The 19477-nt window shown below is 43.2% G+C and overlaps 1 protein-coding gene across 1 annotated transcript in view; it reads left to right on the top strand.

Annotated features, from left to right (window-relative positions):
* Positions 1-19477, top strand: part of PLEKHG1 (pleckstrin homology and RhoGEF domain containing G1) — a 246591-nt gene that overhangs the window by 193235 nt on the left and 33879 nt on the right. The window contains 4 exon segments of the mRNA XM_021086797.1: positions 1792-1861; positions 7477-7523; positions 13835-13985; positions 18345-18476. Coding sequence (XP_020942456.1) covers positions 1792-1861; positions 7477-7523; positions 13835-13985; positions 18345-18476 — 400 coding nt within the window.

Genomic DNA, 19477 nt, shown 5'->3' with positions numbered 1-19477 from the left:
GATTGGCTCAGTGCATGAAAAAGACCCCTCAGGACCAACTATCATAGAATTTCAGAACTATACTAAAAAAGAGAAAAGTCTCACAGCTTCCAGAATAGAAAAACAAGCCACATGGAACCTGGGTCATGGATCAGAATATTCTCAATAGCAGCTTTAGAAGTCATAAAGCAGCAAATGGCTCCCTGAATACACAGGGAAAATAACTGCCAACCAAGAATTCTACATCCACTGATGGTATCAGCTAAGTGCGAAGGGGGAATATTTTGAACAGGAAGAGCCTCAGAAAATGTACTATTACCCCTACTCAGAAAGGTGCCAGAAGGTGAAATCTCCCAAAGGAGAGAATATACGTAAGTGGTACCTGAGAAACAAGGCATCCAGCACAGGCACAGGGGCAGAGCATCATCAAAATGTGTTTAGGAGAAGACCCAGCAGGCCTGGAGAGCACCTGTTCAGGTGAGAGGGTCAGGGAAGATGACTCTAGAAGGGTGGTCCCCAAGGAAGAACACAACCAATAGATGATCTGATGGGTGAAGATGGTGAAACGAGGGTTATCTGCTGGCATGAAGTCGGAGGGTAAATTAGTGGAGCGTATTTTGAAAACAAAGCAACAAAAAAAGAGAGGCTGCATCAACTCCAGGGAAAACGCAGTTGTGCAAGAAAGGAGATGTAGTTATGATACATGCCGAGGCTCAGCTGAGAATAATATTGACATAGTCTTTGACGGGTTAATTCTGTTCATCTAATTAAATTTCATAACGGAGATTGTTGGGAGGATGAGAGGTAGTGAAGCTTGGGGAGATTACACGGTAAATATCTAAACTGAACAATAATGAAAAATGCGTTATCAGCATGTTTGGAAACGGATACATACAGCCAAAAACAGCTCAAGAGTTGAAAGTGTTTCCTAGGGAACAGCAGTTGAAAATGGGAGGCCAGAAGCAAGAAACTGTACCGCTATTTTTATCCTAATTCCTGTAGAATTGTTTAACTTTGTATGAAGCATGTAATGCACAGCTGATGAAAATAAACACAGCGTATTAAAGTACATATTGATCTACCTTCTTTGGAGTGCAGTTTGGAAATGTGTTAACGTTTAGACTGAAAGTGCTCTCTGATCCAGCAATTCCATTTATAGAATTGTATCCCACCATGGGAGATCATATTAATTATACTGCATCCACACAATGACATATTATGCAGTTAGTGACTTAAAAAAGTGATTTAAAAATAATGCAGATTTTCATCTCAGGAAAGAGATTTCTTCCTTCCCTGATCTAGCTTTCCTTTAGAGCACTATCTCCGTTTATAATTTTACAAGTGTCAGTGTGATTTTTCATTGAATGTCTGGCTCTTCCAGTGGATTCCAAGCTCCCAGATACCAGGAACCATATCTCGTTTGGCTCCCTGCGTGTTTGTTCTCAGAGCTTTGTGTGGTATCTGGTACCTGGAGGCTAGTGGATGAATAAATAAGTATGTGTAAGCATGAGGGCACATGCCGACAAAGCTTGGAGGCTTAAATGTTAGGGACGGATTATCTTGGGTGGGAGAGTTACAGGTCAAACCTCTGTCTTCATCCCTGTTCCACCGTGCCTCAGAGAAGTCCCTTAACTAAGCCTTGGATATAGGGATACTTGGTCCTCAGTTATCCAGTTAAATATGATTCCTTGTAAATGCCGTATAAACGTTCTAAATTGTGTATGGTATGATAAATCTTCTAAGTTGTGTGTGATGTCCCCAGCACTCAGACTACAATATAATACTTTCTGGCTCTTATTTTTTTCTTGTTAGTGAACTGCTGCAAGACTTGGAAAACTGTGAAAATGACCCCGTGGCCATAGCAGAATGCTTTGTGTCGAAGGTAAGCAGGCTTGGTCTCTCTGGACCAACCAAGACAGAGTCAGAGCACACATGGCTTCAGTTCAGATGACTGGTGTGTTCCATGCTGGATGAAGTTCGCCACTAATCGCTCTCACACTGTGTTCTCACCTCCCCCTACCAGCAAGGGGGAAAAAAAAAAAAATCCATCCCCAGTAAGGCTAACTTAGTAGTTGCCTAGAACTTCTATAGTAACTGAAAGACGTTAGGTTTCTTTCCTAGGAAAAACTTTCAGTTTGGGGAGAATCCAGAATAAAGAATATTAGAAAAATAAATGCATATAAAATACTGCTAGATCAGTTAGGAAATATCTGTTAGGGTCTAAATATTTTATATATGAAATATATGGCACTAGCCTAGTCTGTGTAATTATCCTTTAGAGGATAAAGAGAAGCAGAATTAATCTCCTGCTTCTTAAAAATGCACTCTTAATTTTCCCTACATTTTTCTTATGTTGCACTAATGGCTTAGAAAAATACAAGGAAAGGATTTGACTTTTAAAGCTTAAGCAGCAGTCTCTTTATCCTCTGTACCCAGGTAGAGAAGGGATTCTGAAACATATGAGGACATCTTTTACAGCCTTACTTTCTCGACCTACTGCCTGCCTACTGTATATAGGATCCTATCTTATGTTTCTCTTTGAAATACAACAACTTTTGGTTGGAAAACCTCTAGCAGAAATGGTTTTGCAGCAAAACGTCATGTGATTTTTTGCAGTGGGGGTTTCAAATGTACAAAAGGTTGAACAAAGTTCACGACAGTGCTTTGGGGTCATCTGAGACTTAGCACCTCATCTGGAGTCCTGGAGTCCAATGTCAACTTGGAGGGGTGCCCTCCCACCCCCACCCCCAGGCTGGCCAGCCTCCGAGGTTGTTCCACCAGGGTCATTTCTGATGATCCAGTAGTTTTGAAGCTTCATGTGTGGTTTCTTAAAGGAGGTTGAGGGGCTTATATATAAGACACTTGATTTTATGGGAGGGTGTGTGTTAACGTGTAAAATGTTTATGCACATGCGTTTACACACACAGTTCTTTTCCCAAGTGACCTGTGTGTGTCACGGTGACTTCTCCTGAAGTGTAGGAATTTGGAAGAGGGAAGGACGATGAAAGAGGGAGAAATGAGTTAAAAGATATTCCAAATGTATCAAAGAAGCTGTGTTACAGTAACCGCAGCACATAAACAACATAGAAGTTTTCGGAAACATTGGGGTTTTTACTGGTAACTGTAATCACAAGTCGATTAAAGACGATCCAGCATAGGCTTAGCTCTGGCTTAATTATTCACATAAAAGTTTGTTTATTGGCCATGTTGCCAACTGCCAAATCTGATTTCTCGTTGTAATCACGCCAAGTTTAATTAGAAGTCAGATTTCAGCACTCCACACTCTCACTTGTGAGCAGAGCAGCGCAAGGGAGCGTGTGGTTCTGGCACAGCCTGCTTTTCACTCAGCCTCCTGAAGTTTAGAAGCTGTTACGTTTTCTGAAACACAACCAGCTGCTCACCTTGGGGAGGAGGGGAAGATTGCAATGAAAGCGGGAAAGCTGCTGGTTGACTTCAGCTTTTGTGTGGACCCTGGGGTTTTCACAGAGATTCATCCGTGACCTTGCTTTTGTGGTATGGGTAGGCTGCAGAAATCCTTCCTGACAACGGAGAGCCAGTGCTTCTTACCTGCTGCCCATAAAAAAACAACAAGGAGGTGTTCCCATTGTAGTTCAGCGGGTTAAGAACCCAACTAGTATCCCTGAGGTTGTGGGTTCCATCCCTGGCCTCACTCAGTGGGTTAAGGATCAGGCATTGCTGAGAGCTGTGGTGTAGGTCACAGATGCGGCTCAGATCCCATGTGGCTGTAGTGTAGGCTGGCAGCTGCAGCTCCAATTCAGCCCCTAGCCTAGGAGCTTCCATATGCCTCAGGGTGGCCCTAAAAAGCAAAAAAAAAAAGGGGGGGGGAATTAGAGAGAATCCAGAAATCAAGATATTTTATATTTTTGAGAATTTGGCAATTTAATTTAGATTTTTTTTCCTTTTTTTTTTAACTAAAGCATAATGGGTTTGCATGTTGTACTAATTTCTGCTATATAGCAAAGTCACCCAGTCATACATATGTGTACATTCTTTTTCTCATATTATCTTTCATTATGGTCTATGCCAAGAGACTGGATATAGTTCCCTATGCTGTACAGTAGGGTCTCATTGCTTATCCATTCTAAGTGTCCTAATTTGCATCTACTACCTCTAAACTCCCAGTCCATCCCACCCCTCCCCCTAAATCTACCCTATGCTTAAAATGTTGGCAGTATCCTGAGTTGGCAAGACCATGGGGAAACAGATACTCTCATAATTGTGGGGAAACAAAATAGACCCTGTGGAGAGGAATTGGCTATATCTAGCAAAATTATATCCAAATTCATCCTTTATTCCAGCAATCCGTCTTCCAGAAATCTATTCCAAAGATAGTGATAAAAACTCAACAAAGGTGAAGCTATACTTTGTAGGAATAATCATGACAATTTATAAATCTATACACTATATAGAAATATATATTTTATATATGCATAGGTACTTGTGCATGTATAAATGTATGTGTAGAAATATACAATATATGGAAATAACCAAATGCCCATAAGTGAAAAGCTGGTTAAATGAACTATGGTATAGCCACATAATGGAGTAGTACAAAGCAGTAAAAGCCGATAAAGAATATATCTATATCTGGAGTTCCCATGGTGGCTCTGTGTAACAAACCCGCTCGTATCCATGAAGACTCAAGTTCAATCCCTGGCCTCACTCAGTGGGTTAAGGATCTGGTGTTACTGTGAGCGGTGGTGTAGTTGCAGATGAGGCTCAGATCCCATGCTGCTGTGGCTGTGGTGGAGGCTGGCAGCTGCAGCTCCGATTTGACCCCTATCCTGAGAACTGTATGCCATGGGTGTAGCCCTAGGGAAAAAAAAAAAAAAAGAGGGCAGAGAAAATATCTCTGTGTCCTACTAGAGAGGGGCTGGGGTGAGAGGAGTATAGGATTGTGGTTCTCAGAGTGTGGCTTCTGGACCAGCAGCATCAGCATTAGCTGAGAACTTGCTAATTCTTGGGCCCCACCTCAGACCTATTCTATCAGAAACTCTGGGGAGGGCAGCCCAGGAATCTTGTTTTAATAAGCCCTCCAGGAAATTTTAATATGCAAGTTTGAGACTCACTGGTATAGTTTGTTTTTATTTATCTAGGAATGGGGAGGTTATACCTGTATTTAAATGTGTATGTTTAAAAAAAAAAAAAGATAAACTGTATGATTTAAAAAATTATTCTTGATGGGGAAGGGAGAGAATAGACTAGAAAGGGAAGAACTAGAAGCCCTTTCTTCTTTTCTTTCTTTTTTTAATGCCCACACCAGCAGCATATGGAAGTTCCACCTATGCCACAGCTGCAGCAATGCCAGATCTTCCACCCACTGTGCCAGGCCAGGAATTGAACCAGCACCTCCACAGCAACCCAAACCCCTGCAGCTGGATTCTTAAACCACTGCACCACAGCAGGAACAAAGAAGCCAGACTTCTTTGAATATGCATTTCCTTGGAGAGTTGACTTGGAAATCATATATCTATTTTACATAATTATAAAATAAAATTAGAGTTTAAAACAGTCTCCAAAAATTGAAAGCCAAATGAAACAATGAGCCTAATTGTGTATCCAGTTTGTGTCATGCCACACAGAGGAATCCCAATCAATTAAAAAATGCTCTATGGACAAAATACAGCAAGTACATCCTTAACTGTGTTTAGTCATGATATCTTATGTGGTGGTGTTGATACTGTTATTCTGAAATTATTGGGTATATTTTGAGATAAAGCAAATGAATATTCACATTTGTGTCCTGGAGAACTGGAATTGGTGAGAGAAAGAAGATCAGAGTAAGAATGAGGCTAATTTAAAACTCTGTAATCCTGAACCTAAATTGCAAGTATTAGTATGAACTAAGCATGTATTTTAGCTTTAAAAAACAGCATACTCCTAACTCTGTCCACTGCCAAGGCCTAGGATAATAATTACTGTAGTAGCAAGAACATCTCCGTAATGAATAGTGATAATGAACCCTCGGGATATTATGAAACTATTTAAATATGACAATAGCATTATGGTGATGCTTCTTTTTAAAGACACATACTAAGGGATTTCTGTTGTGGTGCAGTGGAAACCAATCCACTGTATCCATGAGGATACGAGTTCGATCCCTGGCCTCACTCAGTGATTGGGGATCTGGCGTTCCTGTGAGCTGTGGTATAAGTTGCAGACACGGCTTGGATCCCGTGTGGCTGTGGTGTAGGCCAGCAGCTGCAGCTCTGATTATACCACTAGCCTAGGAACTTACATCTGCCACAAGTGCGGCCCTAAAAAAAAAAAAAAAAAAAAAAAAAAAAAAAAATACTAAAATATTTTCAAATGAAAAGATATTATGTCTAGAATTTGTTGATGAGGGAACTTGGAATAAGATCATAACCAAAGGCAAGAATTCTTTTTTTTTTTTTTTTTCTGCCGTTTCTTGGGCCACTCCCACGGCATGTAGAGGTTCCCAGGCTAAGGGTCGAATTGGAGCTGTAGCCACCGGCCTACACCGCAGCCACAGCAACGCGGGATCTGAGCCGCGTCTGCAACCTACACCACAACTCACGGCAACGCCGGATCCTTAACCCACTGAGCAAGGGCAGGGATCGAACCCGCAACCTCATGGTTCCTAGTCGGATTTGTTAACCACTGAGCCATGATGGGAACTCCCAAAGGCAAGAACTCTACATCAGCCACACACTTATTGCATCTGGGGCATTGCTACCATGCTAGATGCATACAGGTGAGTAGATTTGGGTCCTGCTCTAAAATACTTCTCAGCTTCGTAAGAGAGAGGTGTTCAACAAACTTGATGTGCCAGGTGGGCCCCCAACCTGCAGGAACTCACAGCATGAAGTGGAAGACAGACAGATACACCGGAAATGTCATTATCCTTTGGCAAATGCTGCAGGATAGGTTGACATTGGTTGTTTGGGAATCCCAAAGTAGGAGCAGCCAGCTTGGCCTGAGAACTCAAGGAAGTCCCCTAAGAGATAAAGCCTAAGTTCAGTCTCAAAGGGTGCCTAGTGGCTGCCCAGTGAAGAAGATGGAAGAGACAGTGGGCAAAGAAAACTGTACACACAAGGCTTGAAAGTGGGCAGCAGCTTTCTTGTTCTCTGCACACACTTCCAACATGTTCTGACCACATGGTATTTCAATTGTCTGCTTGTATTTCTCTCCCACACTGCAAATCCTCTAGCAGGCCCTCAGCATCTGTGGATAGAAACCCTGTTTTCTTTCTCTTCCTATTTGCTTTCAGATTCTTCCAATGCACCAGATGCTCAATAAGTGTTGAACGAGCTCAGATGAGTTCAAGTGCGTGTGGGTTCTAGGTAAAGATCAGCAGATAAAGGGCACAGGTGATTGCCAGTGGGGCTCAGGGAAGAGGGCAGTGTCATTAGGGGCACAAATTTAAAGGTATGAATGACATACTTTTTATTGTTTTTGACTGAATGTTGATGTCTCTGCTTTTTTGCCTATAAAATCTCTTTTGTTTCCTTGCAGAGTGAAGAGTTCCACATTTACACCCAGTATTGCACCAACTATCCCAGGTATGACTTGGAAATGCACAAATGTTACTTTTGTGTACCTTCATATTGTTTTAAGTCGGTCGGTCCAGTGTATATGGTGGTTGGCATATGTGCCTGGCACTGAGCTGCATACGATGGGAAAACTGGAACGTGCGAAGAACAAATCACAGGGGTACCCAGATACTGATCCATCCAGGCATGGGGAGTCCCCAGCAGAGCCAGTGGTGGGAAGACTTGTGAAAGACCTTGAAAGAGACCAAAAAGATTGTTAGATGTCCTTCCTTGGATAACCAAGTAAACCAGTTGTGTTTGGCTAGAAGGCTTATCTGTTAACCTTCTTGCAGGTGTGCCATGTTTTTAAGAATGTGGAATGCACTGCTAATGAGTTTGTGTAATCTAGCTGGAGATAAAATATGTTCTGTTTTATTATATTTTGCTATACATTTTGACCTATTGATGGGTTTTTTGCTACATAAGTTTTATGGGGTTCAAAGAAAGGAAGGATTATAATAAGCTTATATGAGAAAAGAGGACTCGGAGTTCCTGCTGTGGCTCAGCAGTCACGAACCCGATTCGCATCCCTGAGGATGGAGGTCCAATCCCTGGCCTTGTTCAGTGAGTTAAAGGATCTGACATTGCCGTGAGCAGTGGAGTAGGTCGCAGGCACGGCTCAGATCCCTCTTAGCTGTGGCTGTGGCTGGCGGTTACAGCTCTGATTTGACTCCTAGCCTAGAAACTTCCATTTACCTTGGGTACGGCCCTGAAAAGACACACACACACACAAAAAAAAAAAAAAAAAGAAAAAAGAAAAAAAAGAAAGAAAGAAAAAAGAGAACTCATCTTGCCACCTGGGCCGTTGCTTCAGTTTTGCCCATATCAGGGGTCCTGGCAGGAGAGCAGTTTAGCGAGCAGCCTCTGGACATTCTAGTGACCAGTTTAGGAAGGTAGTCGCGCCTAAGACCTCAGATCACACTGTAAGAAATTCTTTTTTCTGTAAAAGACATTGACTGCCCACTTATTGATTTCTAAGCACTGTGCCCAATACTGTAAATAGAAAATGGTGTTGAATTTAGTTTCCCCAGCAATCTAGAGTTATTGAGGGATTAAAGAAAAGTGGGAGTTGCCTCGTGGCTCAGCAGTTAACAACCCGACCGGCATCCATGAGGACGCAGTTTCAATCCCTGGCCTCACTCAGTGGTTAAGGATCCAGCGTTGTCATGAGCTGTGGTATAGGTGGCAGATGTGGCTTGGATCTGGCATTACTGTGGCTGTGGTGTAGGCGGGCGGTTTCAGCTCCAATTCAACCCCTAGCCTGGGAACCTTCATAGGCCACAGGTAGGGCCCTAGGAAAAAACAAAAATAAAGAAGAGCAGAACACATTGAACACACAGACAGCAGAGAGCCTGGCCTCTAATGGGTCCTCAACAAATGCTGGTTCATCATCATTATCCCCACCCATCCCCACTGCGTGGATGGATAATTGAGCCTCCACTAGGTGCATCGATTTTACAAGGGTCACGTGGCTGATAAGGGACTAGATCTGGCTGGGATTTGAACCAGTTTGTCCAACCTCAGACCTCAGGTACCTACATCATTGTAAAGTTTCGGAAGCTTTGTGATTCCTTCCCGCAGCCATATCTTTCTACCCTCTGTTTTCCCACGTGACTAGCAGGACTTGAGTTGTTATGTTTTATTTTTTGGGGTTTTTTTTGTTTGTTTGTTTTTGTCTTTTTGCCTTTTCTAGGGCCGCTCCCGAGGCATATGGAAGTTCCCAGGCTAGGGGTCGAATCGGAGTGTAGCCACCGGCTACGCCAGAGCCACAGCAACGTGGGATCCGAGCCACGTCTGCAACCTACACCACAGCTCACGGCAACGCCGGATCCTTAACCCACTGAGAAAGGCCTGGGATCGAACCCGAAACCTCATGGTTCCTAGTTGGATTCGTTAACCACTGAGCCACGACAGAAACTCCTTGACTTGTTATGTTAGAGATGAACCAGGAAAGAGCTCAGAGGACTTTATATACCCTGTAGTCAGTCTTGGTAGAGACATTCCCTGAGGATAAAGTGGACTGTGGGAGCCACCTAAAAGCGAAGCCAGCAGGCTGAGCCCCCAGCACCACAGGTGTAAGGAAGAGCAAGCGGGCCATTCCTGCTTAGGGGTGGCCCTGGAAAGCCGCTCTGGATTAAAAGACGAAGGAGCTCCTGTCATGGCTTAGCAGTAATGAACCTGCCTAGTACCCATGAGGATGTGAGTTCCATCCCTGGCCTTGATCCGTGGGTTAAGAATCCAACATTGCCATGAGCTGTGGTATAGGTCACAGACGGGGTTTGGGTCTGGCACTACGTGGCTGTGGTGTAGCCCCTAGCCTGGGAACTTCATATGCTGCAGGTGTGGCCCCCCAAAAAAAGAAAAGAAAAAAAGAAGGCTAAATAAATATAAGGCATGAAGCCAGAGGATCAGACTTAGGATGGAAAAATACTTTCTGTTTGAGGATTTTCATCTCCTCCTCTAAATATTGGTCAGGATATGGTGCTGTGGTCATTTATTTGGTCAACCACGCTTTTCCCAGGTTTCCCTAAAAGCCAAATGAAAACACACATGCAGATCATACCCTTATTCTTATGGGCAGACCCACGCAGAGTTTACACAGTTTCACTTAAGCAATGTTCTTTCTCAAAGGACTGTTTTCACCTCTGTGCTGAAGATGTCAACAAATCGAAGGCTGCCCCAATGAAATCCGTGGTCCTTAAGCTAAAAGCCAGCATTGCTCTGGTCCAGATACCTCACAGAATCAACCCTCAGCTTCTCCATAAAACTTCTTCCTAAGGGAAAGGGGGAAAATTTCCATCCCTGAAGAATCAACCAAGTTCTGCACCCAATTATCAGGATCCGAGATGCTTAGAGGAGTTTATTTGGAGGATTATTTCTGTGTAGATTTCATTATAAACCTGTCATTGGAAGAAATGACCTCTGTATTTGCAAATTTGGAAATTTATATTAAGAAGATTTTTTAGACTTAGTAATAAGCATGGCAAGTACAAAATAAAGGCAGCTTTTATATACTAGGCTGCTTTAGGGTCAGGGGACAGTCACAGTCATATGTGCAAGGACATTGTTGAGAAGAACCTGTCCTTTGTGGAGCACAATTCCAAGCTTGGTTATGTTGGCAGGAAATAGGAACTGATATCCCTTGCCTTCTGGCAGTTTCTTTTCTTTTAAGGGTCAGAACTGAACCAAAAACAGCAGCAGAATAGCCATTAGGGAAGATCAAATCATTAAACACAGGGAGTTCCCACTGTGGTTCAGTGGTAATGAACCCAACTAGTATCCACGAGGACACGGGTTTGATCCCTGGCCTCGCTCAGTGGCTTAAGGATCCAGCATTGCCATGAGCTGTGGTGTAGGCTCGTGAGTGTGGTGAGCTGCAGTTGTGGCTCAGATCTGACACAGATCTACACCACAGCTACAGCTCTGATTGGACCCCTAGCCTGAGAACTTCCTTATGCAGCAGGCGAAGCCCTAAAACCAAAAAAAAAAAAAAAAAAAAAAAAAAAAATCAATAAATACAAGTAGTACAAACTTAATGTGTAATAGAAGCTAAGGATGCATGAAATAAAGGAGGAATAATTCTCGGGAGAAGTCAGGGCAGCTTCCTGCAGGAAGTGTTTTATGGTTGTTGTTGAGTCTGACTTTGAAGAGGGGAAGAAATGTGTTAGCAGAGAGATGCTCCCAGCCACTCTCAGCGAAGCAGGCATAGCCGGGTCTTGCCCAATAGTGCGGATTTCATATTCATAGAAAAAAGACTTGTCTCGTCCCCTTGCCTCCCATCAGTTTGCTCTCTGAGGCCGAGGGTACCTGCCCCTGTGTCACAAGCCAAGAGGGCCAGGTGCTCTGGCCCATCTGACAAGACGTCCTCCCCCTCCAGATCCAGGCCAGTGAGATTAAATGTCACCTGCACACCTTGACAGATGACCTTCTTCATGCCAGTCACACCCCAGTGACTCTGCTGTGAAGAGGCACAAGCCCTCCCTCTCGTCCCCAGGGAGGGGCGCAGACCTGCTCAGGTCACTGTCCTCACATGTCTCCCTGCGGCCTGAATCTGGAGTTCAGGGTGCTCAGGATTCCTTGCAGGTGTCTTATTCTTGGGCAAGAACCCAAGACTTCCGATGGCGGTGGGCCCACAGGCAGCTGATTCTGACTCTAAAGAACCTTAGAAAACTCCCTGGGTCACATGATGAAGAATAGTTTGGAAATCTTGACTCAGTGGGGAAATAAATCCGTTGAACAGATACTTCTCAACGCCAATGCATACAAAAGGGATTCTGATGGCTTGCTCAGGAGACCTCCGTGTCCCTTCCAAAGTTTTATCGTGTTGTTTGGCTCTCTCTGATTTTCTAAATTAATCCTGAAAACATATTACTGACTTGGGGAGAAAGGGGTTGAAATTACTTCCACCTGCTTCCTTCTAAGTTATGAGACCATAAGACTTTAATTTCCGTTTGTGCGTGACCACACAAGCCCACCAGCTCGCTTTCTGTATAAGATATGAGCATTGTCACAATTTCCATTGTGGCTCAGCTGGTTACAAACCCACCTAGTATCCATGAGGATTCGAGTTCTATCCCTGGCCTCACTCAGTTGGTTAAGTATCTGGTGGTGTGGCTGTGGCATAGGCCGGCAGCTGCAGCTCTGATTCGACCCCTAGCCTGAGAACTTCCATATACCGCAGGTGTGGCCCTAAAAAGCAAAAAAAAAAAAAAAAAAAAAAAGTATTGTTGCAAGCATCCCTCTAGGCTCTCTAGGATGTTCGGGGGCGGTACTCGTTGCCTTTGTGGGAGCTGTGGTGGAGAAGGAATGTTGATCTCCTCTTCCAACAGTCTGCAAGGCATGCTCCTTAAAACCAAGGTTATCCACGTGTTTCCAAAGCTGAATTTAGAACGAGGAGAGATACTTGGAGGTGGAAAGAAGGATCTGTTTGGTGATCCTCAAAAAGAAGTTTCTCGGGAGATGAGGTGTCCAGAGACCCCCATGCAATGTCCTGCACTTTGTGTTTTACACAAAGGCAACCAGCAGGGGGGGCTGTTGACAGATGTCTGACATGGGCCTGGACCTACTGGGAAGAAGGCCCTCCCTTTTCTTAGTGCAGAGGTGCCCACTCCTTGCAGTCTAACCTGGAAAACGGAAGGCAGATGTACAATTGGAGCCCCGCACAAAGATGCCCAGATGGGGCAGAATGAGGGGCTAACCTCCAATTCAAAACCCATATGCCAAGGCCTGTGTCCTGGCAGGGGCTGCTTTTCTCCCTGAAGGAAGGAGCTTTCTGCTTAGGTTTATATGTTCATGTTCTGTTACCCTTTTTAAGTCTTTTTCTCCTGTTTTTTTCTTTTCTTTGTTTTTGGGTTATTTTGTGTGTGTTTTTTTTTTTGTTTGTTTGTTTTTTGTCTTTATAGCACCACTCCCAGGCATGTGTAGGTTCCCAGGCCAGAAGTCAAATCAGAGCTGCAGCCACCACCTGCATCACAGCCACAGCAACACCAGATCCAAGCTGCGTCTGTGACTTACACACCAGAGCTCACAGCAACGCTGGATCCTTAACCCACTGAGCGAGGCCAAATCAAATCTGAGTCCTCATAGATGCTAGTCAGATTCATTTCCAAAGAGACATGATGGGAACTCCTCTTTTTTTTTTTTTTTTTGAAAGGATTTTTTTTTCACTTTTTAAAGTTTTATTGAAGTATCACGGATTTACGATGTTATGATAATTTCTGCTGTACGACAAAGCTATACATGTACACATATCCTTTTTCAGATTCTTTTCCCATTTAGGTGATCACATTATATCGGGTAGAGTTCCTGTGCTAGGCAGCAGGTCCCCATTGGCCGGTCCTTCCATACACAGTAGTGTGTACATGCCAATCCCAAACCCCTAGTCGAGCCCCCTCCCCCACCTGTGCCCTTTGGTAAGGTAAGCTTGAAATCTATATCCATGAAACTGTTTCTGTTTTGTAAATAAGTTCATTTGTATCATTTGTTTTGCATTCCATGTGTAAGTGATAGCCTAAGGTATTTGTCTTTCTCTCTCTGACTTACTTCATGAGAATCTCTATGTCCATCCATGTTGCTGCAAATGGCATTATTAGTGTTTTTTTCTAATTCACCCACCCAGTGGGACACCTTTTCCTAACCTGCCCAGAGGCGTTCTAGTCTTCCTATAGCTCAGTTACCACCTTACCTGTTTTAAGGCATTAATACACTCTGGCATTTAAAACTTGAATTACCCATGTCAAGAGTTACTGTTTAGATTTTTCAAGTATTTGTTCTGCTTGCAGATCAGTGGCGGTGCTCACCGAGTGCATGAGGAATAAGATGCTGGCTAAATTCTTCCGGGAGCGTCAGGAAACTTTGAAACACTCACTGCCTTTGGGGTCCTATCTCTTGAAACCAGTTCAGCGGATTCTCAAGTATCATCTTCTTTTGCATGTAAGTTTCTGCTTTGCTTGAAGTCCTTTCCAGGGGGTGGGGATTTTGTGTGTATGTATTAAGCTTAGGAGAAAAAAAATCAGAAAAGGCTATAGACATATGGAAACATTTTCCACACTCATACTTTACAACTGACTAATCTGCTTTGAGGAATTAGAGATGTTTATATTCTAGGCCTGCAGCTTCATTGACAACAGCCAAGTAAAGACTCATTTTCGCTCTGATGGTAATCAGGCTTAGGAGTGCTTCACTTTTTTTCTTTTCTTTTCTTTTTTTGTTTTTATGCTTTTTAGAGCTGCACATGTAGCATATGGACGTTACCAGGCTAGGGGTCAAATCAGAGTTGCAATTGCCAGCCTACAGCACAGCCACAGCAACGCCAGATCTGAGCCATATCTGTGACCTACAACACACACAGTTCACAGCAACGTTGGATCCTTAACCCACTGAGCAAGGCCAGGGATCGAACCTGCATCCTCATGAATACTAGTCAGATTCACTGAGCCACAACAGGAGCTCCAGAAGCTATCATCTTAATGAACCACAGATTTTTTTTTTAATGTTATTGTATTTCCATGAGCCCAGATTCAGTAGGCAGTTGGGAGGGAGAGCTATTTGTCATAGATCGGCTTTTGTAGGAGCAAAGAGAAGGGGCTGAAAGGGGAGAAGACAGGTGCGCAGCATGATGAATGATCTTTGCCCTGAGCTTCACATTGCTTCGGGGTCTGTTTCCTTTAAATCACGTCTCATGATTTGTACAGAACTCCAGAAGGCTTTAGAAACAAAGGGAGACCTTCCTCAAGCTGGGGCTCAGCAAATCCAGAGGACTGCACTCCTGGGAAAGAGGGGATCCTCTAACCAGGACAACTTCCTTGGAGGAAAACTGATGGGGGCGGGACAGGGCATCTGGAGGTGCCCCTGTCTGAGTGCCTGCAGCCCAGCAGACCAGATGAGCTAGGAGTACAGAGCTGGGTGCATGGGGGGTGACCCTCTGGGGGTCCCGGTCACGGCCGGGAGTGGCCCTTCCACGCTATGAGTTCACCTGGGGGCACCAAGGGGAAAACAGAGTCAGGAGACGGGCCGCAAAGCTTCACGACAAAGTTTGTGGGGAGAGAGAAAACTGCGGGAGTTTTGGATTCTTTTGCCTTTTTCAACTTATGTGACAGATTTTTAAAATGTTGGCATTTCCAATGTCTTTAAGAATAAAGACATGTCTGGAAAAAAGAAAAGAAAGAAACAAAGGTAGACAGAGCTCGCATACATTCTCATTTCTTACCTCTCAGACAGCTAGTAAAAATGGGGAAAAGTGTTCTCGAAAGTAATTTCACTCTGGAGGAGGAATCAATTGTCTTTGCAACTTGAGAAAGACAGGATAGCAAAGCCAGTAGGAGCAGGGCTTGTGCAAGACTGCCTGGGCTCAAATCCTGTCAATTTCCCACGTTCACAGTGCCTCCCAGGTGGTCCATAAAAATAAGCTCTTTTTATTTTATTATTTGTGATACTACATTAAAGATCTTTTCCAAAAGAGTTTAATTCAGAATTCCCATCTATGTCAACTTGTCTGTACTTTACATGTATCTCTTTTTAAATGGTTCCAGGTTTTTTATTTGGATAAGCATTCCAAGGTTGCTTCGTTCACATGCACTTAAACTTTTTTTAATTTTATTTTCTTTTTATTAGACTATAGCTGATTATAGTATCATGTCAATTTCTGCTGCACAGCATCCCAGTCATACACACACACACACACACACACACACACACACATATGCACACACATTCTTTTTCTCATACTATCTTCCATCCTTTTAAGAACTCTTTGTGGTCCTGCTTTACCAGAAATGTCTCAGCTTTATCTGTTTTGCCTGCTTGGCTCCTCTTGGGAGAACATTATGAAGCCATGTTGGGGATATTACTTTAATTATTATGAGTGAAAAAAAAATTGGTATGAATGCCCTCTAAATTTAATGGGATTGATTTGCTGAATCGGTGTCCAAATAATTCTTTAAAATATACTAGCTTTCCCAGGATAGATCTTTGCTGGACTCTGCTAATCTGGCATCTAAAACTCATGTGCCCTAGTACTCTCTCCTTATGGCTTTCCAGACAGTAAGCCAATCAAAAGGAAAGTCTCAGATCTCTGTTACTTAAGCATGTCAGATATAACAAGTCAAGATCCTTAGAAAAACTTAACTGCTAGGGAAAACAGCACTTGCCTTCTAAATCAAAAGCTGGTGTCCTCTTGCAGGCTGTTATAGCAAAATACCACAGGCTGGGTGGCTTGGCCAACCAACTTTTATTTCTCCCAGTTCTGGAGGCTGGAAGCCCGGGATCAGGGCACCAGCCTGGTTAAGTCCCAGGTTAAGTTCTTCTCCTTGTTTCTTCACATGGCGGGAAAAGGTAAGATTGCTTTCTGGGTCTCTTAGATGAGGGCACTAACCGCATTCGCAGGGGCCCCACCCTTATGGTCTAGTCACCTACAGAGGCCCCACCTCCTCATACCAGCTCATTGCAGGTTAGGATTTCAACATGTGAACTTGTGGAGGACACAGACATCCACTCCATAACAGCTGGTAGTAATGGGGAAAAAAAAAAGAGAAGGACATGGTTAGATTCACTGAAAACTGACTTCTGGTGGCCTTTGAAGTATTTTTGCTTTTATCGTTGATTTGGAGTGTTCCTTCTGTGGCATTTGCATCACTTCAAAGTTGGGTAGCCAGCCATGAAGACGTGCACAGGAATACACTCTGTACTTCTGAGCCTGTCCATGGATGAACAGGATTGCCTCTCAGACTAAAAGAGGAAATTATTATTTCTTAAAGTTCGCTCTTGATCTTGAACTTGACCTGGGAGTCATTAGTTTAGTGAAATGGTTCCTCAGGACCTCTCCAATAGCTGAGTCTGAGTGTGGAAGGAAAATGTAAGTTCTTTCCACTTTCTAGCTGAATGGAAAACTTGAGGACACAGAGTTTCAAGTGTGACTATAAAACAGTGGAACCGGTTTTCATGATTTATACCATAAGATTCAATCTCCACCCTTAAGCTTAACCTTCATGCATGATAAGTATCATAAAAATGATTGAATTGACTGTAATATCTCCTTACTGTTTTAGATACTTACATTGCAATTTAGGTATTTATAACTTACACTCTTTTAAGAAGCTATAGTTTCAATTAAATAGGCATTTATTTACCACCCAGCTCTCTGGTGGGCATTGTTGGGAAGATAAAGGTTTAAAAGAACTATGCAGTAGTCTCTTTCCTTAAACTCATGAGGAATCTACGGACATGTGTCTCATGTGCTTGAAAGAATTAGAATCATGTCCCTTGCTCATCTCCTTGGGACTGATACTCAGCTCAGTTAAGTGCAGCTAAGTACTGGTGTTGCATATTCAGACCATCAGAGAGTGAGTACTTAACTGTGAGTTCTCTTTCAATACTTCATCTTTAGTGAATTTCATTTGGGGTTTTAAAGCCTTGACTACATGAAAATGTGCTTGCTACATAGGTATTTTTTAACATAATGTCCACAAATTTTTTTAGGTCCTTACATATTAAGCCCTGTGTGTTAGTTTTGCTTCCTCTGGAAGGAAAAAAAAATATGTTTCCTATATTATAAGAGTGAGAACTATATTACTTGAGAACTCTACTACATTGGCCATGTGAAGTTCATAAATCTCCAACTATAATATCCACTCTCTTATCTATACAGTAGCTCTAATACTGTGAGACTTAATGCCCTGTATGCTTGTCTTGTTTCAACCTTATTGACTTTCTTTTTCCTAGTTCTGTTTTTATTCCTGTCTTATTACCATGTTGTTACTTATTACTGGAGAGTTATCTCAAAATCTCAAGAAATGATGGTAGTGTGTAAATAAATAATCAAAAATAAAATGAGGGAGTTCCTGTCGTGGCTTAGTGGTTAACGAATACGACTAGGAACCATGAGGTTGCGGGTTCGATCCCTGCCCTTGCTCAGTGGGTTGAGGATCTGGCATTGCCAGAAGCTATGGTGTAGGTCAGCAGCTACAGCTCCAATTGGACCCCTAGCCTGGGAACCTCCCTATGCCGCAGGAGCGGCCCTGAAAAAAACAAAAATAAAAAATAAAATGAGAGTGGTGGGATCCTACTGTACAGGACAGGGAAATGTGTGTGATTGGATCACTTTGTTGTACAACAGAACTTGGCAAAACATTGTAAATCAACTACCCTTTAATAATAATAATAATAAATAGATAAGAAAAAAACCAAAAAATTATAAAACGAGAAATGAATCATAGAAGTGCCATTCATTTCACTGAATGTATGAGAAAAAAAAAGGAAAATAACTAGGGTTTTGTTTGGTTGGTTGTTTTTAAGGAAATAGAAAATCACCTTGACAAGGACACAGAAGGCTACGATGTGGTACTTGATGCTATAGACACGATGCAGCGAGTCGCCTGGCACATCAATGACATGAAGCGGAAGCATGAACATGCCGTCCGGTTACAGGTGAAGCCTCAGGGCAGGGGGCGGGCTGTGCCTGGTGCAGGTGTACGACTTGTTATCATCCCCCAAATTAGATATTAAGGCTGCTCAGTGTTGCTCATCATTCTCCCTGAGAAAGTGTCAGGACATTGATCAGACGGGTCATGGGTTAGTGTGGCTGTTTTTTCCTTTCCTTTTTCTTGAAGTGTAGCCGATTTACAATCAGCTATATTAGTTTCAGGTATTCAGCGATGGGATTCAGTTACCTATATACATTCTTTTCCAGATGCTCTTCCCTTACTGCAAGACACTGAGTCTAATTCCCTGTGCTCTACAGGAGGCCTTGTTGTTTCCCTCTGCTGTATTGGGTGGAATGTGTATGTTAATCCCAGACTCCCAGTTTATTCCCTCTCCCCCCATTTAAGAGAAAGTTAATTTGTAACATTCGAATTAATAGTTTCCTCACAGCCTCTTCAATAACCCAAATTAAAAATGTGAGTCTGCCAAGTCCTTATTTTATTTTTTTTTTTCTTTTTAGGGCCACACCAGCAACATATGTAAGTTCCCAGTCTAGGGGTGGAATCAGAGCTTCAGCTACTGGCCTACGCCACCACCACAGCAACTTGGGATCCGAACCACATCTGCAACCTACACCACAGCTCACAGCAATGCTGGATCCTTAACCCAATGAGCAAGGCCAGAGATTGAACCCTCATCCTTACACAGATGGGTCCCTAACCTACTGAGCCACAACAAGAACTCCAAGGCTTTATTTTATATTAATTACGAATAAGTAATTCATGTGTGTGTGTGTGCTTTTTAGGGCCGCACCTACTGCGTATGGAGGTTCCCTGGCCAGGGGATAGAATCGGAGCTGCAGCTGTAGCCTATACCACAGCCACAGCAACACAGGACCCGAGCCTCATCTATGACCTACACCACGGCTCACAGCAACACTAGACCCTTAACACACTAAGCAAGTCCAGGAATCAAACCCGAAACCTCATGGTTCCTAGTCGGATTCA

This window comes from Sus scrofa, chromosome 1 (assembly GCF_000003025.6).
Source record: "Sus scrofa isolate TJ Tabasco breed Duroc chromosome 1, Sscrofa11.1, whole genome shotgun sequence".
Lineage (NCBI taxonomy): Eukaryota > Metazoa > Chordata > Mammalia > Artiodactyla > Suidae > Sus > Sus scrofa.
The sequence above is the reverse complement of the archived record's forward strand: the minus strand, read 5'-3'. Positions and strand labels throughout refer to the sequence as shown.